At 48.0% G+C, this 26,786-nt stretch overlaps 1 protein-coding gene across 8 annotated transcripts in view; it reads right to left on the bottom strand.

Annotated features, from left to right (window-relative positions):
• The window catches only part of Pknox1 (PBX/knotted 1 homeobox 1), a 41,143-nt gene extending 16,436 nt beyond the window's left edge, over positions 1-24,707 (bottom strand). For 2 of the 8 annotated variants that reach the window (XM_052744514.1, XM_052744519.1), the window contains exons 1-5: positions 9,218-9,320; positions 8,409-8,648; positions 6,599-6,706; positions 2,862-2,989; positions 433-604 (exon numbers count right to left, since the gene is read on the bottom strand). In XM_052744514.1, coding sequence (XP_052600474.1) covers positions 433-604; positions 2,862-2,989; positions 6,599-6,649 — 351 coding nt within the window. In that variant the 5' untranslated portion in view covers positions 6,650-6,706; positions 8,409-8,648; positions 9,218-9,320. Of the gene's footprint in view, positions 1-432; positions 605-2,861; positions 2,990-6,598; positions 6,707-8,408; positions 8,649-9,217; positions 9,321-24,572 lie in introns of those variants that run through there. The other 6 variants (XM_052744521.1, XM_052744520.1, XM_052744516.1 and 3 more) reach the window with 6 other exon arrangements.
• Between the last annotated feature and the right edge of the window lie 2,079 nt (positions 24,708-26,786).

Below are 26,786 nucleotides of genomic sequence, written 5' to 3'. Positions count from 1 at the left end.
AGACAGTATGGGTGCCCTGACAAAGGATGCTGGCACTGCCTGTGTCCTCAAAGCCCTTGCTACTGGGTCGGACAGGAAGAAGGCAGAGCAACTGGTGTCAGCACTGGGGGGAGTTGCTTTGCTGATGACGCCTCGAGCCTGCTTCTAAGATTAGATCTGCACTCACAACACCAGTGGGACAGACGCCCTGCAGGAGCAGCCTGCTCCAGCAAGTCTTTACAGACACCCATGAGAGGACTGAGCCCCTACCTCGGGAGGAAGCACAAATCAGTAAGATTGTTAAAGGGGAAACCAGTCAGAAACTAGAAGACTAGGAAGGTAAACTACGTGGGCAGGGCTTAAGTCACACACACACACACACACACACACACACACACACACACACACACACACACACACGACACAAAGAAACAAAGCAGGGATTTTACTCACTAAATTGTCCGTTTCCGGATCTTCACAGAAGAAGGGCTTCCCATCCTTCTCCTGCTTCCTGACAAAGTTCTCAATGTCCACATCAAAGCTGGCAGACGTCGTGCCTTCAGAGCCCTGCGTGGACTGCTCACATTTCTCAAACAACAAAGCTAGTAATGGAAATAGCGGATGCCTGCAGGGAAAGGGAGAAAAGGTGTGCCACATCTCTCCAGGAAGGCTTTGGGATGTGTGCACCAGTGAGCCTCCACCCTTTTTAGACAGGGAGCCATTACATGGGCCAGGTTGGCTTCTAACTGGAGGCTCTCCTGCCTCAGCCTCCAAGTACTGAAGTTACAGGTGTGCACATTGTCTGGCCTGTATGAATGATTTTTAAACAGTCCATTACTTGTTTGCATATGTTCTTTTTCTTATTCCATAAATGCGCACTATGTACACACCTGGTACCCATGGAGGTCAGAATAAGGCATCAGATCTCCTGGGAACTGAAGCTGGGTCCTTTGGAAGAGCAGCCATGCCTGCCTCAGCCACCCTGAGCCATCTGTTACTTGTTTTTAATTTGTTTATATTGCATGGCTACTCTGAGTGGAAGTGTTTCATGAAGTGTTTATTTTATTTTTTTGGTTTTCTGAGACAGGGTTTCTCTGTGTAGTCTTGGCTATCCTGGAACTCACTCTGTAAACTAGGCTGGCCTTGAACTCACAGAGATCTGCCTGTCTCTGCCTCCCATGTACTGGAATTAAAGGCTTCCACCACTACCACCCAGCAAAATATTTTTAACTGGATTAATTTTAAGCTATGTGAAAATAATTTTTCAAAACTCCTGATCTTTTCATAATTTTTTTTCTTATTTGTTTGCTATTTGTTTTATGACAGAGGGTCTCACTACAGTCCTTGCTGGCCTCGTTCACACTCCTCTTGCCCCGCCAAGGTGTGGGATTACAGCATGTACCACCACGGCTGAATTTAAATTTTTATCTGTGAACTATCCAACAATAAAATAGACCGTTCTTGGTGCTTAGACCCTTATGTGTGTGTCTAGTCACATCAGGACCCCAAACCTCCTCTTTTCTTCCTTTGGTGCACCATGCTGGAATCCCTAGCCCAGCAGGGGTCACCATCATCAAGTTTTCTTTTGGTGTTATGTAAAAGCAATCATACAAATGCAAGCCTGAGCTTCCTTCACTCAGCTGAGACAGCTGGGAAGTTGCATGCAGCCAAATTCCTTCCTTTTAAATGCTGAGTGGCATACACTGCAAGGACCCACTACTCTATGAGAAACATATAGGCTGTTTCTAAGTCTGACAATCCTGACTGAAGCTTCTAATACACTGTGTACAGCTAATGTGCATCTACATACCCGTTCAGAGTGCACTAACAGTCAAAAGGAGAAAGAACAGCCGGGCAGTGGTGCACACCTTTGATCCTAGCACTAAGGAGGCAGAGGCAGGCTGATCTCTATGAGTTCAAGGGCAGCTCGATCTACAAAGGGAGTTCCAGGCCAGGCCAGGCCAGGACTATAAAGAGAGATCCTGTCTCAAAAAAAAAAAAAAAAAAAAAAAAAAAAAAAAGATGCAGCAACCCAAATAGATAACTGTGGTATATACACAACAAAATTCTATTCAGCCTCAAAAAGGAAGAAAGTCCCAGAAGATTCTATATTACAGATTCATGTTTAAAACACTTTATGTGAAAGAAGCCAGTCAAGAAAAGAAAACCAGTGTTGGGCATTTAGCTCAATGGTAGAGAGCTTGCCTAGCAAGCGCAAGGCCCTGGGTTCAGTCCTCAGCTCCGACAAATAAAAAAAGAAAAGAAAAGAAAACCAAGGAGATATCATATAACTGAAGTGAGCCCTCACTACAGGTCATGACCTCACTCAGGAGACACCTAGGTAGCTGAGGTCCAGACAGCAGCACATGACCTCACTCAGGAGACATCTAGGTAGCTGAGGTCTACAGAATAAAATGACGATTTCTAGAGCTGCACATGTGGAGGTCAGAGGACAACTTTGTAGAGTTCTCTCCACTTTCTGTGGGTTCCAGAAATCAAACTCAGGTCATCATGTTTTACATGGCAAGTGCTTTCCTTCCTGACCCATCTCAAGGCCTCCTTTCCCTTTGAGAGTCTTGTTATATAGCCCAGACTGGCCCGGAACTGGCTTTGAATTCTCTATCCCCAGTGCTGATATTCCAAGTGTGCACCACCATGCCTGGCCTGAAGATTTTTCTGAAAGGTTATCCAACATGTAGATTTATATTATAAAACCTTTTCTCTTCTTATTAGAAGTAACATCTCTGAAAAGGTTTCCCCAGTAGTTGCAATATCCCAATGGTACCACCCTGCTCAGATTAGATCCCAGCACTGGGCTCCACTTCACTGTAGGCATTCTCCCTGGTTCTCTGAGAACCACATATTCCACACCCGGACACTACCTATAAATGGCCTGCTTGTCGGCATCCATTGGGGTTTGAGACTCCATGGGAGGAGGACTCACTCCTTCTGCATCCGGGTCAGAGCAGTTGGGATCTTGCTCTGTTTTTAACTCTGTTACCACCTGCATCTGTAAAAGGAGATATTTTGTTACAAAATACAAAACATACAGTGCTACTTACCCTACAGCTGGAAGATTATATACCTGCCAAGAGCAACACAAAGCATTCCAGCAGCAAGACTCCTTTAAATCTCTCACCTTCTATCAGTAGACAACATAAAGGCCAAATTTCTAACTCATTAAGAATTGAGATGATCGAAAAACAAAAAACCAAACCAAAAAAAGACTTGAGATAATGCTGGGTGGTGGTGGCATACACCTTTAAACCCAGTACTCAGGAGGATCTCTGTGAGTTCAAGGCCAGGACAGCTAAGACTGTTACAAAGAGAAACCCTGTCTCGAAAAACCACACACACACACACACACCACCACCACCACCACCACCACCACCACCACCACCACCACCACCACACAACAACAAGAACTGAGAGTATTTTTTTTAGACTTATATATTTATTATGTATATAGCATGTATGACTGCAGGCCAGAAGAGGGCACCAGATCTCATTACAGATGGTTGTGAGCCATCATGTGGTTGCTGGGAATTGAACTCAGGACCTCTGGAAGAGCAGTCAGTGCTCTTAACCTCTGAGCCATCTCTCCAGCCCCAAACTATTCTTAAAAAAATAATAAAGCAACTAGCCAGACATGACGGCTCCCATCTTTAATCCCAGCACTTAGGGGACAGAGGCAGGTAAACCACTGTGAGTTCAAGTCTAGCCGGGTCTACACAGTGACCTCCAGGTAAACTAGGGATATATAGTGAGATGCTGTCTCAGAAAAACTAACTAACTAAATAAGAAATGAAAGCCTAAAAATTGTATGTATAAAAAAGCATTACAAGCTGGGCGGTGGTGGTGCACACCGTTAATCCCAGCACTCGGGAGGCAGAGCCAGGTGGATTTCTGTGAGTTCAAAGCCAGCCTGGTCTACAGAGTGAGATCTAGAACAGCCAGCCACCAAAGCTACATAGAGAAACCTTGTCTTAGAAAAAGGAAAAAAAAAAAAGCATTACAAGACTTATTTGAGTCTTCTTTGAAATGACTTTGAAGGAGGAACCCAAGTGTTCTATGTCAGGATAGTGTGACTGTCCACATAGGGTCATGGAATGTCCCTTAAAGAGCATCAGGCCCTGCCACAGGAGGTTGTACTGCTCCTTCTGGTGTGGGGATACACACAGATGGCGGATAGAAGGCTAGTCTGAACAAAGACCTAGAGGACAAGAGGGAAAGAGCAACTGGAACAACCACAGGCAGAGCCTTGAGGTAAAGAGATGCCTAAGTATGCCATGTCATGAGATGCTGGATGGCCTGGGAGTCCATCGGGGCATGCAGGCACAGAGCTAGGGCAGTCTGGACATCGGGGCATGCAGGCACCGAGCTAGGGCAGTTTGGACCTTGCCTGACACCTATGGGGAGCCACTTCAGGACTCAGGGAGCAGATATACTATTAGATTTGCATTTGAAGAAAAAAAAAAAGAATTACCCAGAGCTGGCTGTGGTGGCACATACCTACAATTTCAGTACTCAGGAGGGAGGCAGGAGGATCAGGTATTAAAGGTCATCCTCAGCTACTGAGAAGGTTTGAGGCTAGCCTTAGCTACCAGAGACTCTGTCTCAAAACAATAACAGAAGTGAAGAGAGTATCAGGGAAGGAAGAGCAGGAGGAGGAAGAAAGGGACTAAGGGGAGGGGCGGGGAGGGAAAGGAAGGGAAGGAGAGAGCATGAAAAAGAAAAAAGCCGCCGGGCGGTGGTGGCGCACGCCTTTAATCCCAGCACTCGGGAGGCAGAGCCAGGCGGATCTCTGTGAGTTCGAGGCCAGCCTGGGCTACCAAGTGAGTCCCAGGAAAGGCGCAAAGCTACACAGAGAAACCCTGTCTCGAAAAACCAAAAAGAAAAAAGCCTAAGGCAGACTCAAAACAGCAAAAACACTAAACAAAAACAAGTATCTGCAACCAGACAGAAATGGTGCGAAACTGGTCGTCAAGGAAAGGAGACAGAGCCTGTCTCAGCTCCCAGCCACCTTGACAAACCTCCCTGGTCTCCCTCAAACCCTTAGGCTAGGGGGAAAGGGACAGGTGACACCCCTTCTCTACCGACTCTGTAGCACAACTCTGCTAAATTGGAACACAGTGGTAGAACTGAGAACACCCAGGGAGCACTCAGCAGGGCCCCGGGTGTAAGGAGAGGGGCCAGTACCTCAGCTGAGCTTCTCTTCAGCTGCTGTGGCTGCACATGCTACACATATAAAAACACTGGACAGCCTCAGTGAGAGGACAATCCTACCCTCATCATAACACAACTGCCCAAGCACACACAGGGTAGACAGGTCTAGAGGGAAACTCCACTACGGGCATTACTGGGACAGTTCCATCCTAGGCTCACCACCGGGGAGAGAAAACCATGAGTCCCATCATTTTATTTTGATTTACTTATATTTCTGAAAATATGTATATATGTGGGGGTGGGTGGATATAGACATGCATGAGTACAGGTGCCCTTGAGGTCTAAAAGAGGACACTGGATACCCTGGAGCTGGAGTTACAGGCAGTGTTGGCTGCCAGGAGCTCTGGGAACTGAGCTCGGATGCTCTGTAAGAGAAGTATTCAGTGTCAATGCTGTGTCCCAGGATCCCCCACTTGTAATCTCACACTCAGGAGGCTGAGGCAGGTCTGCACAACCTCAAGGCTAGACTGGCCTACAGCATGAAACCCTGTCTCACAAAACAAACACAGGGGCTAGCTCGATGGCTCCGGAGGTAAAGGCACTTGCTGCCAAGATTGATAACCTGAGTTCAGACCCTGGTGCCTACAGCGGAGGGGAGAACTGACTTTAGCCTGTTGTACGGCACATGTGCACCTACATACAACAAACAAACAAACAGTAAACACAAACCAAAACCAAACAGAGCTAGGCACATGGTGTATACTTGTGTCCCAGCACTTAAGACACCAAGACAGGTGGATTGTGAGTTCACGCTAAGTCTAGGCTCTGCAGAAAGACTGTCTCAAAACCAAACAACAAGAAAACCTCTAGGACACCCAGCTTAAGGGGCCCAGCTATGGGAAGGTGCTTGTCAAGCTTGAGACCCTGGACTCAACCACTAGTGTTGCAAACAGACAAACACCCACCCAGCTTCTCTTTCCTTTTTTCTTCCCTGTGCTGGAGATCAACCCAAATGCTCACAATGCTAGGCAAGTGTCCAGTTTTGGTCTTTGTTTTGTTTTTCGAGACAGGGTTTCTCTGTGTAGCCATGGCTGTCCTGGAACTCTATAGAGCAGGCTGGCTGCAAACCCTGAGATCCTCCTACCTCTGCCTCATCTCCTGAGTGCTGGGATTAAAGGCATGCACCGCTACCACCCCCAAAGTGTCCAGTTTTTAATCCCCAGCACCACATGCTTACATGCACCCATGCATTCACGCTGGGCAGGAGGTGGTGTCACTTAAAGAGCAAGCATGAGCAATTGATAGCTCTGAGCTCTGGTCTGTAATGGATGCCGAATACATTTCAAGGTGTCGTGTGAGCTCATGGAAACGGAACATTCACAGAGTACTGTCCACATTTAGTGTCGGGTTGCCTGGCAATGATCAGGATGCAGAATAAAGGTCAGGCCCTTACTTGCTGTCCATCTTGATAGCTGTCTATACTTAACGTCTGTGTAGCCATCATGGTTGATGAGAGTTCACTTCAGACATCAGATCATCTTGAGTCAGAAGTGAGTGGTGTCTAGGAAAACAAAAGCAGAAGAGCACTGGTTAACACTTCCTCGGCATTTCTTGTCTTTTATCCCACAGCATCTGTAATTTCTAAAAACTGTGTATTTTTGTACAGAGAGGGGCAATCCCTTAACTCCAAGGCAAATCCGCCTTGGCAGCATTACACTTGCTTAGCAGTCACTCATCTTACTAAGCTGGGCCCCAACCCGCTATTGTATGGTCAACCATACTCCTTCATCCCCTCACAAGGAGCCAGAAAATACTGTCACATACAGGATGTTGGGGGGGGGGGGGACAGGACACCAGAAGCACAGGAGTTAGCCTAGAGAGACCCAGCCTTCCTTGAGTACATGGCAGTGGCAGGCAGAATAGGAGACTAGTAGGAAAGACACCAAGGGCCCCACAGGACAGGAGCATGAGGAGAAAGGGAGAGGTATGGAGGGGTTCCCAGCATGTGTGGGCAGAGCAAGCCTCTCCAGGAAAGGGCCATCTAAGAAAGGCTTGATAACTTGTGAGACTGGGGAGAAAAGAAATGGCTGATGCAAAATGAAAATAATGTACCCCACAGGCGCAGATGGCACTCTGACGTACCTGTGTGTATGGCACAAATAAGTAAGCAATGGTCACTTGCTTACTGATGACAGAAACTCTCAAAATAATGTTGCTGGGCTGGAATGATGACCAGGGATCTGACAAGCATGGGAGGTGAAGGGGGATGCTGCAGCGTGGCAACACGGGTGAGCCCCAGCTGGCCTAGACCAGTGTGCAGGAGGGGGATGCTGCAGCATGGCAACATGGGTGAGCCCCAGCTGGCCTAGACCAGTATGCAGGAGCCTGCCCAGACAGTCACTCTAAGAGCAAGGGCAGGGACATCACTTGGTCTGCACTAGCAGAACCAGCTAAGGGTCACCACGGGAAGTACCACTATACTCTAGACTGCACAAAACAGAAGCACATACAGCTGGAGCAGGGCACGCTACAGGCAGGAATGAGCCACATGTCTCGAGACAGCTCTAAGAAGGGTGTCTATCCCACCAACAGTGTAGTTAGTGGTAGCAAGAGCTGGGCCACCTCCTGAGCACATGATAGCCCCCAGGGGTTCTCAGATGATGCCCACTTTATATCTTAAAAGAAAGAATAATGGGGCCAAGGCCACAGAGATGACCAAAAGGGGAGCTAGACTCACCTCAGCATTATCATACTGAGGTTGTCCCCAGGTACCAGAGCTTTTCATAAGCCCAGGAGCTAGCACATGGGGAAGGAGCTAATACATAAGTTTAATAGATGCTATGCGGACAAATGGCTTGGGTGTAGACACAAACTACTGACAAACACTGGCAAGTCAATGTCAGGAGTGATGAGGTACATGAGCAAGGTTGGGTAAGGCACCTTAGAGCAGAAGTCTGACCAGTGAAGTAGTAGTAGGCTACCTACCACCCCTGTGCAGAAGGAAGCCAGGAGACAAGATGGCTGAACAGAGAGGAGAAGATGGTAGGGATGTGATTGATCAGGTGAGTTTGTGGCTACAGTGAGGACAGCAAGTCAGTGGATAGAAACCCACAACAGGTCTGAGCAGTGGGTGACTCAGACCAGACTGCACGGCTGAGGGGCACAGGAGCCAAGGTGGGGAGCTATAGGCACCAGAGTCAGAGGAGGTGAGCCAGGGACCTGCAGATGAGCTAAAGGAGCAGGGATGGGTCCAAGCTTCCCACCTGAGCACCTGGAAGAATAGAGCCGCAGGTCCTGAGGTGAGCAAACAGCTAAGAACAGCTCCTCGGCTTGGGAGGGAAACAAGGCAGGACATCTCAGGCTGCAGGCGAGTCTCAGATACCTTCTCGGAAACTGAGCAGAGGAGCCTGGGCTGGAATCACTTGGTCATCGTCAGGGTACAGTGGGTACACAGGGAGATGAGCTGAGTCCTCCACAAGACACGTCCCACTCTAACCCAGCACCTGAACATGGACCAGATGTAGAAACAGGGTCTTACAGATGGAATGACACTAAGGGTCTTGAGATGAAATGCCTCTGGACTTGGGATGGAGCAACTGGCTGTCTATTTAAGAGGAGAGGGGAAGATCTGAGACACACAAAGAGGTTTGCCATGGGAAGATGGAGGCACATACAGTAGGAATACACCCTTAAGCCCAGGAAGCCAAAGCAGGGTCACCAGAAGCTGGAAGAGGCAAGGACAGATCACAGATCCTTAGATCCTCCAGAGAGAGTGTAGCCCTGTCTACACCTTGATCATGGATTTCCAGAACCACGAGAGAATCCATTTCTGGGGGTGGTAGGGATTAAACCCAGGGCCTCACACATGCTGGTGAGCAATCTACTGTTTAGTATACCCAGTTTGTGGTAATTTGGCACAGCAGCCCTAGTCAAAAATACACATAAATGCACGATGTAAAGCCAACAGACTGGAGGAGACCAAAAGGAAGAGAGAAGATGGTGTGCTAGGGGATAGCTTGGGGGTCATGTCGTGGACACTGCACAACATGAGAAGCAGAACAGAACTGCTTACACACATAAAAGAGGGGAACCATGGTGGGCGAGTGCCAGCCATGTCAGGACGTCCTCAGGATCAGGAAGAGGAGGGCCGGGTCAGCAGCTGGTGAACAGAAGGTCTGTGGGGGAACAAGAACCATGGCCTCAGACTCTGGCGCACTCCTGAGAGCTGTCTGTACGAGGGGGTGGGAAAACACTTTACTAGAGGCAGCACTATAGACAGCCGCTCAGAAGATGGGAGTGAGCGCAGTGAGAAAACTAAGTTCAGTACTTGTTTTTTTTTCTTTTTTTGGAGACAGGGTCTCACTATGTAGCTCTAGTTGTCCTAGAATTCACTTTGTAGACCAGGCTGGCCTCGAACTCACAGATTCACCTGCCTCTACCTCCCAAATGCTGGGATTAAAGTCATGCCTCACCCACTATGCCCAGCCTCTGAATTAACATCTTTAAAACTCTGTTAAATCTTCTAAATCTGTGTGCTCCCCGACCCAGGACCCCATTCTGGACAGAGACCCACACATCTCCAACTCGATCCAGAGCATCTCCTAATGGCTTTGTGGTGACTAAACTCTGGTTCTCCTCCAAATCCTGACTTCTCTGCAGTTCTGCTTCCACCTGCCCTTCCACCCTCAGAGCCGGCCCAGCCGTCTCCTCAGACTTCCATCGCCCGTGGCTGCCAGAGCCCAATCTGGCCTTGCTCCAAACCATTCTCCAGGCTTTCTAAAATGCAAATCTGGTCATATGACTAGCCTCATAAGGTGCTTCCACCCAAGCCCATCCTAGGCATCAGCCCACCTCCACCCCAACTCCCTAGCACCAAGAGTATAAATACCCTCAAACCAAACACCTTGTCTCCCTCCTCCTGCAGCACTCTCTCCCACCACAGGTCCTCCCCCTCCCTAGAAGCTCTGCCCACATTTCTCCCCTTCTGTATGCATGGCTAGCTATGAGAGTACCTTTATTACCCATACCACCTTCCTCCTGGGTCTTGCCTAGGGACCAAGAAGCCCACAGAGAGCCCGGGAAATGACGATCTTCAACCATCAGTAAAGTGGAGGACTTATTAGTCTCTAAAGGGCTGAGATGCTTAAGATGTAAAAGTAATTTTAAAGATTAATTTAGCTATTTTAGTGTATGTATGCATTCCCGTGTGAGTTTATGTGCACCATGTAGAGGCCAAAGGATGCTAATCTCCAGGAACTGGAGCTCCAGGAGGCTGTAAGACGCCAGTACTGAGGGACAGGGAACTGAATTTGGGTCAAGTGCCCTCAACTACTGAACAATCTTTCCAGCCTTATAAAAAGTTGCTGTTTGTTTGTTTGTTTGTTTGTTTTTGAGACAGAGTCTCTCTACATACCCCTGACTGTCCTGGAACCCATCATGTAGACCAGGCTGGCCTAGAACACATAGAGATCTGCCTGACTGCTTCTGAGTACTGGGATTAAGGGCATTTGCCACCATGCCAGGCCTCTTATAAAAGTATTTTAAGCCGGGCGGTGGTGGCGCATGCCTTTAATCCCAGCACTCGGGAGGCAGAGCCAGGCAGATCTCTGTGAGTTCGAGGCCAGCCTGGGCTACCGTGAGTTCCAGGAGAGGCGCAAAGCTACACAGAGAAACCCTGTCTCGAAAAACCAAAAAAAAAAAAAAAAAAAAAAAAAAGTATTTTAAATGCCACCACACTCAGGCTTTTGTTTTGTTTTTTGTTTGTTTGTTTGTTTGTTTTTCAAGACAGGGTACAGCTTTGGAGCCTGTCCTGGAACTCACTCTCTAGACCAGGCTGGCCTCAAACTCAGAGATCTACCTGCCTCTGCCTCCCAATGCTGGAATTAAAGGCGTGTGCCACCACCGCCAGGCCACACCTAGCCTCTTATAAAAGTATTTTAAATAATTTGCATTCAAACAATAACTAAACTAAGGAGCCATTGGACTCCCTTACATAGATAACCTCCTTCCCTGGCCATTGGCCATGCTAAGTGGAAAGGAACTCTGCTGTGAATGCCACTAAGGCATATCTTCCAGGGTAGCAACAGTCTATTGATGGTTCAACATCAAAATCAGGTCAGTCTAGAAGTGACTGTGTCACAGACTCAGTGCTGGTCCTGTACTGCTTCCAGACAGCTCTCACAGAACACCTCCCATGCAAGCACCTCGGAGGGAAAGTAATGTACCGCAAAGGTACCGCCCTGTAGGAGATAGTTTTCCCAGTCTCACTGAGGAGCCTTCCTGGGCAAATCTGGCTAAAGATGATGGCCAATGAACATATCTGGGAAGCCAGGGTCAGTGTAGCAACCCAGAGATTTAGTGTTTCCATGCCCGTGTTCCAGAACAGAGTACTGGGGACCCTCCCAAAGCAAATGCCCACAGTCCCAGAACACAGCATGTGCGCTTCTGATTGCACTCAGTGACACATCCAGATCAGACAGAAATGGTAGCACATGGGGAGCTTTGTGAGTTCCAGGCCAGCCAGAAGGTACACAGTGAAACCTCGTTTCAAAAAACAAACCCAAAACAACAAAACCTACAGAGAACATCAAAATAATCTGCTGAGCATTAAAGCTGTGCTATGGTTTGAATGTGTTCTTCAAAAGTTCTCATGCTAGGGAGCTGGAGAGATGGTTCAGTGGTTAAGAGTACTGGATGTTCTTCCAAAGGACCTGGGTTTAGCTCCCAGCACCCATATGGAGGCTCATAGCCACCTGTCACTCCAGGCCCAGGATTCAATATTCTCTTCTGGCCTTCACAGGCACCAAGTACGTAAGTGATGCACATTCAGGCAAAATACCCATATCCACAAAATAAAATAAATAAGGGTTGGAGACATGGCTAGTTAAGAGCCCTGTCTGCTCTTCCAGAGGGCCCAGGTTCAATTCCCAGCTCCCACATGGCAGTTCACAATCATTCATAACTCTAATTCCAGGGAATCTGATGCCTTCTTCTAGCCCCCTTGGGCACTGCAGGTATTTAGTGCACATGGATATATGTAAGACACTCATACACACAAAATAACCTTTAAAAATAAATAAATCTAGTCAGGTGTGGTGGCATATGCCTTTAATACCAGCATTTGGGAGGTAGAGGCAGAGAGATCTCTGTGAGTTTGAGGCCAGCGTGGTCTACAGAGTGAGTTCTAGAACAGCCAGGGCCATATAGAGAGACCCTGTCACCAAAAAACTAAAGACAAAAATAAAGAAATAAATCTAAAAAAAAAAAATGTTTAAGTTCATGGGCTAAAATTTAACACCCAGTTCCTATTAATGTTATTTGGAGGTGGGTCTTTGAGAAGTAATCAGTTTCATGTAAAGTCATGAGGGTAGAGACATATAATAGCTTTACTGACTGTACAAAAAAAAAAGAAAAGAAAAAAGAAAAAAAACACTCATTGGGCCTGTGACAGTAATTTCAATAAATAATATTTTTGTTTGTTTTTTCAAGATAGAGTCTTACTATGTAGCTTTGGCTGTTCTGGAACTCACTATGTAGAGCGGGCTGGCCTTGAACTCACAGAGACCCACTTGCCTCTGCCTCCCAACTGCTGGGATTAAAGGCATGCACCACCACGCCCAGCAAGGGTCTGGGGGGTGGTTAGCTTAGTGGTAGAACATATGCTTAGCATGTGCAAGTCTGTATGCATGCTGAGGCCCCGGATTGTCCCCAGAATCAAAACCAAACTAAACCCCATAGCAGTGTGGATGAGTCTGCAGCAGTCAGTGAGTGGGAAAGGCAGGGGTGCAGCCTGCATGCACTTCACTGCACCATTCATCCATCTGCGCATTTACTGGGGGAGGAGGGGTCGTTCTCCTTCCTGGGATCTGTCCTGAGTGCAGGGATGGATCAGTAAACAAAGTCGCTACCATAAAGAAATCACTTTATAACAACTGTTGTAACAGATTTATGAGTGACTTAGGGAGGACAGGGTCTTTAAACACCGAGTCAACCACTCAAAGAACACAGGATCCTCTGTTTTCTCAGTTCCTCATCTCTACCTGGTACTAAGTTTGATGTCTTCTTGTGGAGGTCTTCTGTGTTCTTCACTGGATGTGGCCCCAAAGCAGTCCATGATTTCCCTGCAGCTGCTGCACACATTTAACTGCACTTCTTGCTGCTGGATGCTGATGGACAGAGCATCACTGTGCAGTCTGACCTTGGATCTGCTGTTAGTGGACTCCTTTGTTTTTATGGTTTATGCAGATTCCATGGGTTTTCTCCATAAATGTTATTGTAAGCCATGCAGATACAATCCCAAGGAAAATCTGTTTTGAGATACTCCAACTACACTCAAATGTAAATGAAGAGTAACAGCAATCCACAAATAGCTAAACTACTCTTTAAAAAGGACTGTCAGAACTACATAGAGAGACCTTGGAAGAAGAAAGAAGATGAAGACAAAGGAAGAGGAGGAGAAGGGGAAGGGAGAGGGAGGGGAAGGAGGAGAAGGAAGGAAGAAATGGAGGGAGGGAGGGAGGGAAGGAGGGAGGGAGGCAGGAAGAGGAGGAGGAGGAGGAGGAGAAGGAGGAGGAGGAGGAGAAGGAGAAGAAGAAATGATGTCCCTAAGAGACTTCATCTATTATCAAGTCACCCTAGCCCCCAAGCTGAGGACCCAAACATTATGGACATGCAGGGTGTTTCCTATGACTTTTCTAACTCTAGCCTACAGAAAGCATGCATATGATAAAAAGGTTGTTCTATGCCACTAGATTTACACCAGAATCAGATACTTTTGAAATGGATGAAGTTCATGGTCTAAGGTTAACCAGCTTCCTGAGGTCACTCTATCCAGCTCTAAGGTCCTTCAGTTTCTTCTTCTATACAATAATATAGACTTCACAAGGAAATCAGGAAAGAATTCTGTAACTTGATCAACTCTGGTGCCTGTTAAGTTTCATCAACTCAATTCATGTACCATGGTGTTTTTCAAACTGAGTCAGCTGGACAGTTAGTTAGGAAGGTGACTGAGCAGAGAATCCCTGGGAATCTGTGTGGGGTTTGGACATGAAGTATCCTTCTCTAAAGGACCATGTGTTTGATCCTTAGCTGGTGACACTACTGACAGACAGCTGGGTGATGGGGGCACTAAGTTCATCAATGGTTAATGTATTGAATTCCTAATGAATAGGCTATACAAAGGCGGGGCCTTGTTGGAGGAGCAGGGCCTTGTTGCAGTATGCCTAGAGGCACACCTTTAAATGATTTAGCTAGCCTGATCCCTTCCTGCCTCTCTGCTTACTGGTTGCCATGAGATGAGCAGGTATCCTGTCATGACCTGCCATGATGTTTGTCTTGCCATTGGCCTAAAAGCTATGACAGCCAACCATGGACTGAAACCTGAGTCTGAGTCAAAAGTCATCCTTCCTCATGTAAGCTGTGCATAGTGTCTTGCTGCAGGGATGACAACCCCTGACAGGGAGAACTGGCACCAAGAAGCTGGTGCATTACTCTGACCATGTGGTTCATAAGCCTCTGGAACTTGTTTGTGGGAGGATTTTGGGGAAAGCTTGAAGATGAGAGTTAAAAGCTCTTAACTGCTTCAGGCTGAATGGTTATCAGGAATGTGGACAGTAAATATTGTATGCTTGCAACGTTTCTGACAGGAATGAGAAGTCCATTGAGAATTGGACTAGAGGCCATTTGTGTACATTCTGGCAAAGAACTTGCCTACATCTTGTATATGATGAATTGTGTGTGGCTGAACTGAAAGCAGATGGCCTAATGAACTTTGTGGATGTGCTTATTGGTGGGTACTTTTAGACAAGTTTACAGTAAAAACTGTTAGAAAAGAGCAGAAGAGAAAGATTTAGAAAAAACAGGTTAGACACAAAAGGAGCTCACTTAGAATTATAGACAAGAGCTGGGTGGTGGTGGCACACATCTTTAATCCCAGCACTCGGGAGGCAGAGGCAGGCGGATCTCTGTAAATTCAAGGCCAGCCTGGTCTACAGAGTGAGTTCCAGGACAGCCATGACTGTTATATAGAGGAACCTTGTCTCAGAAAACAAAACAAAACAAAAAATACAGACAAGAACACAAGTGTAGAAAAGACTAGAGACATTAAAAAGAAGCCAAGTACTTTGCATCAGGACAATAACAAAGATGCCATGAGGACATCTCAGGAATTTGCCAGGCCCCAAGTACCCCCAGGTTTAAGGCTGTAAAGACAAACGTTCATTTGACTAAGAACCGAGTGCTTCTGGGAGTTTGCTGTTCTCCATATGAATCAAGCTTTGCAACCTGACAAAAGCAAGGTTTAGAGAGTCCTGCTGCGTCTTATACCCAGTTTTCAAAGGAAGGTAAAGTGTGACAGGGGTGGAGTTCCTGCAGGTAGACTTGAGGGAAGTGAGAAACTCTGAGCATTAACTGACATTGGAAGGGAGACCCTATGATGTGGGAGACATTGATGATGTAGAATTTCTGCAGGGGAAAGCTACAAGCAATGAGTGGAACCAGCTTAAGAAGGAGGATATGACGACTGCAAACAGCAAGATCACGGTGGGGGGGGGGGGTGCTGCCTAAGCCCTTTCAAGGGCCCATCAGGACATCAGGAGATCAGGAGTCTAGATATGGTACACACCCTACCAAGTTTAGTGTTCGCTCTACTAGCTTTCAGTCTTGCTTTGATCCCAAGTCTTTAAAGAGACTCCTGAAACTTCAGCCTGACACTAACATACCTGTCCAAGACCTTTCAGGGATTTTCTGTAGCCATGAGATGAAGACCATTATTTTGGGCATATCCAATGATGGCTGGGCCTTGGTTTTCCCTCCCTCGCTGGCCCCAACCAGTCACTTCAGGTTTCTTGCAGGCTCCTCAGTATCTTCTCCAAGCCTCCAAACGCACAGCTTCCACTTCTGTCTAGACCGGCTTCACTCCCACTCCTCCACAGTCATCTCATGGCATGAGTCACCCCGTCCCCTCCCTTCCAGTCCTTACCACAGTTGTAACAGACCTCTTCTGACGAGGCACTGAGGAGCATTTCCTTCCTTGCAGGCACAAACTTCTGTACATTCCAGACAGGAGCTTTAGTTGTTTCTATTCATCCCCACACTCCCGGGCACACTCCCGGGCACTATCGCAATGCTGGGTACACAGCAGAGCTCAATTACTTAGAAAGTGATTCCTAAAGTCTGTACAACATAGGAATGATCTGTTCTATGAGGATTCCATAGAGCTCACTCATCTGTGCCTGGAGCTGTTCAAGATGCTCTATCTAGAAGGTCAGCTCAGATTCTGCTTTCATCCACTACCCACAGCTCTTCAAAGGCATTGCCATCAAGTAACTATGGTGTTCCTTTTTATCACCTTCAATCTATCTTCATATCTCCTTTTATAACTATTTTTCTCTAATTCCTTCGTAATCAAATTTAACAAGCTGAAAATCAGATTTGTCCCTCTTTGGGTTAATTTTACTTTCTTGTGTCTTAAACTGAAAGCTTAATCTGCTTCCTTTCTTAATTTTCTAGTAATTGCACTTGTGGAGTTGGTTTCTCCTGAGGACTAGCCCTACTTTATCCTGGAGGTGAGGATGTGTAATGCAGTTATTCATTGGTAAATCAGAAAATAGCTGCAGTCATTCATTTGTTCAGAGGCAGGAAACATGTTTGTTTTTTGAGACTGGGTCTCACTGTGTAACCCTAACTGGCCTCAAGCTCACAGAGATCCTCTTGCCTTTGCCTGTTGAGTGCTAAGATTAAAGGTGTGTCCCATCTCACTGGGATAGTTTTTGAATCTCCTCCAACAACCACCACCACCACCACCACCACCACCACCACCACCACCCTGGCCTTGAATCTCTTTATTCCAAGAAATATACAGAAGGAAGAGATCCATCTACCTCTGCCTCCTGAGTGCTGGGATTAAAGGTGTGGCCACAACTGCCTGGCTCAAAATTTCCATATAGGAATCTTTAGCCTCCTTTTCAAAGTTCAAGCTAGGTTGTGTGACTGTGGTCTCAGATTCTCATTCATGGAATTAATTGTTCAGGTTTACTTGTTTTTGAGAATGAGTCTCGTAGCTGAAGAAAACCTTGAACCCCTGATGCAGCCTCCACTTCCTAGAGCTGGAATTACAGGCAGATGTTACTATACTTGACCTCTCCTTTCAGTTTTAGGAGAGGGGTCTGTTTTTGAGACAAGATTTCACTGTGTAGCCCAGGCTAGCCTTGAATGCCCAGCAATCCTCCTGATCTGTCTCTTAAATGCTGGAATTACAGGTGTGGTGCACCACACCTGGCTAGGATTTACTTTTCTGAAACTGGAGATTTTATTTTTATCCTACCACACAGCTAATTTTGTTAAGTGTTTATGTGATGAAGACAATCTACATTTTATTTATTAGCCACAAATTTCTGTCCTTGTTTATTGGCTCATTTGTCATGTTGTTTAAATCCTCTGTATCAGCAGTTCTCAAATGGAGACAATTTTGGCACCCAGGGGACATCTGGCAATGCCCAGAGACATTTCTGATGATTGAAGCATGTGAGATCCTGACAGTGACCTGGCTCATGTCTTGCCTGACACTCTCATTCCTTTGATAACTTCTTGGTCACTGAGCTGCTGGGAGTCACATCTAGGGGATATGTCTCTCTCAAGGAGATCTCTGTTCCTGTCTGTCTGCATGCATGCATGTCTGCGTGCATGCACGCACTTGTTAATTTACTTGCTATAATCAATCTTGGTAAGGAGAAAGAGGCATATGAAGTTTAACATTAGTAATGGATCCTCTGAGAGACATGCAGTGGTCCTCACTGCTTTTCTCCTCTCTCTAGTACTGCAACCAGGAGTTTGATTTGTCTTGCCTGGCAGTTGCTCCGGGTAGGCTGAATTTTCTACCCGTTTCCCATCTACTTGACAGTCTTAGATGCCTTATATAGCCCGATCATTTGGCTTAATCTGGAGCCCTTTTAAACTAATTGTGGTTCCTGATATTTTGGGTTTGTGTTGATTGGTTTTATGTTTCTTGATTCTCCTTCCTTAAAATTTTCTGTTCAGTCATCCTGTGTGTTGTGGTATGTTCCCTGTCCTCACCTATCTTTAGTTATCAACTGGTTATTTTAACACTACAATACCTAAAGTCAACAGTAACACTCTACCTTGTTGGTTCCCATAACAACCCTGTATTATCAGTTACACATAAACATGTTTACAAGCCAGCTGTGCGGGTGCTCACCTGCAGTCCAGCTGCCCAAGTAGCTGCTTCAGAGGATCCCTTGAAGCCAGGAGTTCAAGATGAGCCTGGGCAACATGGAAGTGCATAGTGCTCTTCCAGAGGACAGAGGTTTGCTTCCCAGAACCTACATGGCAGTCCACAAATCAGTGAACTACGTGACAGTTCAAGTGGAAGACTCCACTTCCAGGGGATCCAGTGCCCTCTTTGGCCTCCATAGACCCCAGACACACATGTGGTGCACACACATACAGGCAGGCAAAAACACTCATACACATAAAAATAAATCTTTAAAATTATCTTCTAAAGCCAGGTGGTGGTGGTGGTGGTGGTGCACGCCTTTAATCCCAGCACTCGGGAGGCAGAGGCAGGTAGATCTCTAAGTTTGAAGCCAGCCTGGTCTACAGAGTAAGTTCCAGGACAGCTACACAGAGAAACCCTGTCTTGAAAAACAAAACAAAAACAAAAACAAATTCACTAAAATGTAGAAAAAAGAGAACATTTGAAAAAAAAGAAAAAGCCTGAATCAGGCTGAGTAGACAGTCTGATGGGCAAAGTGCCTACTGTTCAAATTTGAGAACCCAAGTTCAGATCCTCAGCATCCATCTAAGGACCAGGCACAGTAACATGCATCTGTAACCCCAGCACTGGGGGCAGGGCCATGTGGACAGATGGACCCCTGAAGCTTATTGGCTAGCCATTCTAGCCAAATCCATGAACTCTAGGTAAATGAGAGACCCTGTCTCTAAAAAGGTAAAAAAAAAAAATTTGGGAAAAACACCTTATCTTGACTTCTGGTCTTCACCACACGTGCACATGTGTACTGGCACACACACACACACACACTCAGAAACTAACCCTTAGCTCTAAGGCTATACAAATGTAGGCTCCACCTGAATGTGTGTGTACTCGAGAACACACACACACACAACCAAATGCAGGCCACAGTGGGGTTTCATAGTGTGCTAACTCCTGGTGTAAATAAAGTATAGCTAACCAAAGAGAAACGTCTTTTTCTTTCCTTTTTATTTTTTGGAACAGGGTTTCTCTGTGTAGTCCTGGCTGTCCCAGAATACTCCTCTTAACCCACTTAAAATGTTAACCAGCTCAGTTGGTGATAAGTCAAGCCATTGGATGGGCCTGAGCATCCTGTGTTCCTTTCCAGCTGCCACACCAACACAAGACAACTTCCCCAGTCCTACTTGCTGTCAAAGTGAGCCTTAATCACCCCAACCCAGAAAAGCTGGGTGTTCTAGGCGAGTTCAGTTCTAGTATCTGCAAAGAGCAAAAACGAGCACTAACAGAGACAGACTTGACAGCAGGAGACTGAAGACAGCACCCGAGAATGCCAGGCTGCCTCTTCATCCTCCTAAGAACTGACGGTCTTTGTCCAAGTTGAACCTGCTTTTTAATGCACCTGCAAAGCCAGGGCATTCTAAGAACACTGGCCAAGGTCTGTCTTCAAAAGCACACCTTCTCCAGGAGCTTTTAAGGGAATTAACCACCTCGCATAAAGTCCAAGGAGTTTCGTTGTTTAAGAAGTCTCAGATGACTGGGGCTCAAAAATCATAAACAGCCCGGTTCCCTTCCCCCGGTACAGAGACAGTCAATAATAAGTAACTCATCTAAAGGAAGACATCTGCCAAGAAACCACTTTAGTTTTCAAACAAAGCTTGAGAAGGTGCCATTTAAAACTTAATATCCAAATAAAATCAGATATTAAATCCTATTAAAACAAACCTGTGCCAGGCACAGTAGCAGACTTACAACCCCCACACTCAGACAGCTCGGCCACATGGGAGGCTCAAACGGAAGAATGAATGGCTTGAAGTAAGCCCAACTCCACAGCGGAAAAACGAAATAAAAATCTACAGACTCAAATTAAAGACAGCAAATTTCTAATAACAAAGACACTTGTGTGTGTTACTGCAAGGGTGTGAGTGCTGGCATGTGGCTGCAGCAGGAGTGTGTAGAGGTCAGGGGACAATCTTGAGACACAGTCCTCACTTTCTACTTTTCTTGTTTGCTGCTGCATCTGCCAGGCAAGCTGGCCCATGCGCTTCCAGGAGTCTTTTCTCTCTGCCTTCCATCTTACAGGAGTGCTGGGACTTACAGATGTGCTACCACATCAGGCTCTATGTGGGTTCTGGGGATCTGAGCTTGGCTCACACTTGTGTAGCAAGCACTTTACCAGTTATCTCCTTGGACCTAACAGAAGGCATTTTACAGGTTTTGGAATGTTTTGGTAGGCTGAATTAGATGCTCTATCACAGCTATTAAATCCATTATCAAAGCTTTAAGGCTACATGACTATCACTGGCATCAATACAAACCGACACACAAAACTTATGTAATGCCCTTGTTATCAGATCAGTGAAACTGTCCTATGAGAGCTAGGTGCTAGAGCACAATGGTAGCATGTGCTTAAGATTACAGTGTCCCAGGTTCAATCCCTGGCACAGGGGAAGCAAAGGAAGAGTGGAAAATAGGGACCTCAACTCTTCCAAGCTAAGCACCCTTCCCTAGGACAATCGTTCTCCCTGGGGCACTGCCAGTGCTGCTCAGAAACATCAACAGCGCACTACAGAAAGAGGCCCCAGAGGCCCTTCCTCCACAGCTGCTGCCTTTCCAGAGCAGAGTCCTTGGCAACTTAGCTAGGACCATGTTGAGGAGATCAGAGGAAAGCCAGTTCTCAGATGGAAAAATGTCACAATGTCAACAGTCAAACGCGCAAAGGCCTGGCACATTAGGCCTAACCATCAGATATTAAAGAAAGAAAAGAAAATTGTGACACATTTTTAAATCAAATTTATTTCTTTATTGTGTGTATGTACAATGCCACAGCTAATGTGGAGGTTAAAGGTAACTGTAGAAGTCATTTCTCTTCTTCCACCATGTGGGATCTGGGACTGAACTCAGGCTTGGGGACAAAGGCCTTCCTTCACCAGCTGAGCCATCTCTCTGGCCCAACTTTAAAATTTTAAAATAAGAAACATTTTTGTTAACATGCATAAAATTACACGATAATACCAGATACAGAAGTAGTTCAACAATTTATACATAAAACGTATGTATATAATCTAGATTCTAAAGTGGGCAAACTTAAAAAGGAAATTTCTCCAAAGAAAACACACAAATGGCAAATAAACCCCGGAAAAGATGCTCAGCATCACTAATCACTAGAGAAATGTATTAAAACTATAAAAGGCCATCTCACACCTATCAGGATAACTACTAACAAAACGACGACTCGGGGAAAACTGGTGCTAGGAGCGTAGCTCCATGGTAGGGGCTTGCCTATGTTCACAGAGCTCTGGGTTATGCCACAAAACAACCGCACACCCCAAAGCCGGGGTGTTGAGAGGCTGGAAACCATGAGTAGAGCTCTGCCATTGTGGAAAAACAGTCTTTAAACTGTAACTAACATGACATACAATCTACCTCTGAAACTCTATCAAAAGCACTGAGAGCAGAGCCTCAGATGTCCACACACTCACGTTCATGGCCACAGCATTCACACGAGCCAAAAGGAGGTGTCTTATCCCACTGAGCACACATATACAGTGTCACCTGAGAAGGCTTTACTCTATTAGAAGATGGGCCAAATAACTTAAACAGGCCTTTAGGATGACAGGATTACCCTGAGCAGAAATTACCTTACACACACAGAGCACTGACAATCCACACTAATCTTTCCTCAAGAGGGAAGACGGGTCTGTCTGTGGCTTCACACATTGGGATAACTACACTATCATTCCAGAGAAAGGCCCAAGACAATAAAATCATCTGGGTAGGGATGTTTGAATCAGCTTCAGGGCTTTGTAAAGCAAGAGCTCTTCTGTCAATGAGCTACAACCCTACCTAGTGGTTTTCAAGATTATGAAGACACTGCAGATGTTTCTCCTCAGCCCCACACCTCCCTGAAAACACCTGGAATTAAAAGCTGCTCCATCCTCTTCTCATGCTCCTGAGGAATGTCCTAATAACCACAGAACATCAGAGAAACAGGAGTTTTCAACCACAGGCCAGCCACCACATTGACTGCCTTCTGCAGAAAATTTCCAGAAGCAATAGCTGAACAGCAGGGGCTGACAACATGAACAAGGAGCTTCAGCAGGCTAGGTACCTGGCATCCTCTCAGTAACTAAGACTTAGCAGCCTTTGTGCCCAGGCCTGTGGATGCTTTGCACCAAATGACCGTCCAGCCCAGACTTTGTTCATCCTACCAATCTTCACCATCAACTTTTTCTAAACACAGCATACTTCACTTTATACAAGAGCTAACAGAACTTAATACACACGGATTCAACACGGCTAGTTGTAGGATAGCCTAATCCAAAGACTCTTACCCTCAACCACTATGTGGCCACACCATTACCTCAGGACATCAAATCCCCCTGACTGTTGAATTACTTGAATTCCTTGTCACCTCCGCCACCAAATAGCCATGTCAGGAAAGGGGGGAGGGGTACATCCATCCATATTCCTACCAAAGATAGCTGAAGGTACATGGGTTTCTAATATTCTAAACTAAGGCTCTGAAACTGACAAAACCAAAACCGAAAATCTCCAGCTCTTGGAGGAGGAAGGCAGACAGTAAGATCAGGAGATCTGGGAGGGCCAGTGTGAGGTATGTCCACAAAGCATCTGAGTTGTCACAGAAACCTCACACATTCCCAAAGGACTTGGAGAGTCCTGCTCAGCTTGGCTGTACAGTGAGCTAATCCGGGGCTCAGGTGAGACTCTCTCCACTTTGGTCCGATACTTTTGATAGCTCTTTCAATACGGCTGGTTCTGTTTGACCCTGGGAAAGTTACAGCTCCTGGATCCACACTTTGAACTTTGGCAAATTTCTTTTCTTCTCAACAGTTCTAGTTTTAACAATACCCGACCCAAATCAAGCTTGTAACTGAATGTTACTACTCCTGTGGTGACTTTGTTTCCACAATTCACAGTTAGGACTTTTCCTAAAGTTAGGCTACAAGACCGAAGAGACTGAATTAAACGTAAACCTGCTGCAAGCTGAATCAGACCGTGGGAAACGAGCCATCCTTCCAGCCATGCTTCCTCAATTCTAAAGCACAGGGAATTCTCTTAAAGCGCCTCAACTCCTGGTGCCCTGGCGACAAAGTTTGCCAGGAGAATCCGTGAGCTTCGGCGGTACCTCGCACAATGGTGGATCCTAGACTGTCCAGCGCGCTACTGCAGCGGGATGCTCCACACGCCGGACTCCTGCATCCCTTGGATGCAACAAAGTGCTAGCAACGCGTTCCCGCCTCAGTCAAATCCTTCCCCGGAGTGTTTAGAGAAAGCTCTTTTTTTTTTTTTTCCTAATGCCATGACAGGAGCCCTGCTTAGGGGCGGGTTCTCCCATCCTTTAGTGGAAAGCACCCACTTCTAAAGAAAAAAAAAAAAAAAAACAGTCACTTCTGGAAGAAGCTTCCGTGTCGAGCCTGACACCTAGGTCTCAGCGATCCAGAATCCCAGGCGTGCGCTCAAACTCGGGCCCCGCGGCCCGCGCTCCCGGGTGGCGTGGCGGGACCGACGGCGCAGGCCTCAGGAGCCCGGAGCCCCGAGGTCGGCGGGCTCCGTCCTCCTCGTCTGCACCGCTTCCCTTCCCCGGAACACACGGAGCAGGAACGGCGGGCCAAGCGCTCCCTAAGAAGCTATTCCCGATAGGCCGTGGACACGCGCGACACGCTGTCACCGCCCGCGGACTCCCGCGGGAAGCCCCACGCTGGCTCGGGCGGCCCCTCGGGGCCGCGGACCCCGCCGCCATCTTCCTGCCTCGCAGCCCCCCGGCCCTCGGCCCGCGCGCCCCCGCCGCCGGTCCGCGCGCCCCCGCCGCCCGCGCGCCGCGCTCCGTGAGCGACGGTTAGGCGCGCGCCTCGAGCGGGCCCAAGCGCGGAGGCCCTGCCGCCTTCCAGAAATTTCCGCGCCCCTGAACCCACAGAGGAAAACAAGCCGGGCGCGCCCCCGCGCCGCGGCCGCAGCGCCCCCTCCCCCCATCGGCGCTCCCCTCCCCCGCCCCCGCCCCCGCCCCGGGCGCGGGTCAAGTGCGGCCCCGGGCACCGCCCGCCCGACCACCCGCCCGGCCCGCGGCGGAAGAGGCAGCGGCGGAGGCGGCGGCAGCGGCGGCCTCGGCCGGTGTGATTGATAGGGACGGCGGCGGCGAGAGCGGCGGCGGCGGCGGCGGAGCGGTTGAGTGACAGCTTACCTGGGTGCCAATCTTCATCACACTGACAAGCGGCTGCAGCAATCGGGACCCGCAGTGCCGCGCCCGCGTCCAACCGTCACGCCGACGCTGGGCCACGCGACACAGCCTCGCTCAATGGGAGGAGGGCGACGCCGACGCGCGCCGCATCAATATTCACCGCGGGGGCGGGGCCTGCCGGCCCCGGGCCCCGCCCCCGCCCAGCGCGGCGGCGGGCCCAGGGCGGGGCGGCGGCGAGCGGGGGCGAGGCAGGGGGCGGGGCGGGCCCAGAAGGGGCGGGGCGGAGGCCGGTCCCGCCCCGCCGCGCTCCTTCAGCCAAGCCCCACCCAGCGGCCCAGCCCCACCGCCAGTAGCTGCCTGCCCCGCCCCAGAGGCAGAGCTTACCATCTCATGACTATGCAGGAGGCGTGGCCCAAAGCGCTATAGACCACGCCCCCTCTGCACCCGCCTCCGCTTTCGGAGAGAGGTTTGCCGAGCCGGGTGGAACCATCTGCACCTCTGGCGGGGAGCACGGGCTGTACCATCTGAAGACCTGTGACTCCGGGCCAGCTCCAGGCCTTCTCCCCTGTGCAGCGCCTAGCAGTCCAGATTCTGGAGCTGGGTGTAGGCGCGGGGATCCGCGGGTGGTACACTCTTGAGGACTGAGTGCCTGAGGTGTCTGATCCAGTGCTGGCTCCTGAGCCCTCCACCACACACGGATCATGATGTCTGGGAAGTGGCTGCAGACTGGCCTCTGTTCCGCTCCGCCTCCCTTCTAGGGGACTCAAGTGGACCCGAGCTCCAGGCAAATAATTTGCCCTTTCTAGGGGGACTGAAAAATGCCATCTGCATCAGCGTACCCACGGGTTCCGTGGCTTCACTGAAAGACGTAAAGACAGAGATAGGGTGGCCCTCAGTTTGCCTGGCTTGTCTAGGTTCACTTATTTTGTGCCGTGGCCGCTTGTGTATGTAATCAGTGCTTCTCATCCACGCACAGTTTAAAGAAAGCACAGTTTAAAGACAGCGGTTCTGATGGCCCCACACTCCTCAGGAGGAACCTTGTACACCAGGACTGACTGGTGGCTGGAAGGGGCCTGAGGTAGACCCAGCATGCACAGCTCAGAGGACTTGTGTCTTCAGAAATCCACAGACACTAGGAAGCCGGAGCGTTGCACTCTTTGTAGCTACAGTTCAATTCATGGGACCCATGTAGAAGGAGAGAACCAACTACCAACACATGTGTGTGTTATGCATACACAATAACAACAATACAATTTGAGAAAAATGCGTTTTGGGGACTGAAGATGTATCACTCAGTTGATAGAGTGCTTGTCTAGCATACACAAAGCCCTAGGTTGGATCCCCATACACATACACAATACATAATACACATACACAAAGCCCTAGGTGACATGCATGCCTGTCATCCCAGCTCTTGGGAGGTAGAAGCAAGGGGCATCAGAAGTTCAAAATTATCCTTGGGCCGGGTGGTGGTGGTGCTCGCCTTTCATCTCAGCATTTGGGAGGCAGAGCCAGGTGGATCTCTGTGAGTTTGAGGCCAGCCTGGTCTACAGAGCGAGATCCATCTGGGACAGACACCAAAACTACACAGAGAAACCATGTCTCGAAAAAACAAAACAAAACAAAAAAAGTCATCCTTGGCTACATACTGAATTCCTGGCCAGCATACATGGGACCATGTCTCAAAACAAAAAGTTACTAAGAACTTCAAGGGATCAACAAGGGGAGGTGTCCTGATTCACTTTCTGTCACTGTGGTAAAAACACTGACAGGAACACCTAGGAGAGGAAAGCTCTTATCTGGCTCACATTTCCACATTATGGCCTGTCACTGAGAGAAGTCAAAGCAGGAACACAAAGGATCACTGCTTACTGACTTGCCCTCTTACTTGTTCAGCTTGCTTTCTTATACAAGCCAGGACCACCTGCCCAGGCAACACCCATAATGATCTGTGCCCTCCCATATCAATCAGCAATTAAGAAAATGTCCCACAGATATGCCCAAGGCAAATCTGATGAAGGCAGTTCTTTCTTTGAGGTGTTGGCTTCCCAGGTGACTCCAGTTTGTCAAGATGACAAAAACCAACCAGTGCAGAAGGTGCAAGCCCTCACAAACAGGGTCCTGTGCAGTGGCTGTGGCTGGTGTCCGAGGAAGAGGTATAGCGGCTTCACCTCTTCCTGACATCAGCGAAGGTTTTCAGTTCTCTTCCATCCAGCC

Source organism: Peromyscus californicus, unplaced genomic scaffold, assembly GCF_007827085.1.
Source record: "Peromyscus californicus insignis strain IS unplaced genomic scaffold, ASM782708v3 Scaffold_19__1_contigs__length_69161282, whole genome shotgun sequence".
Taxonomy (NCBI): domain Eukaryota; kingdom Metazoa; phylum Chordata; class Mammalia; order Rodentia; family Cricetidae; genus Peromyscus; species Peromyscus californicus.
The sequence above is the reverse complement of the archived record's forward strand: the minus strand, read 5'-3'. Positions and strand labels throughout refer to the sequence as shown.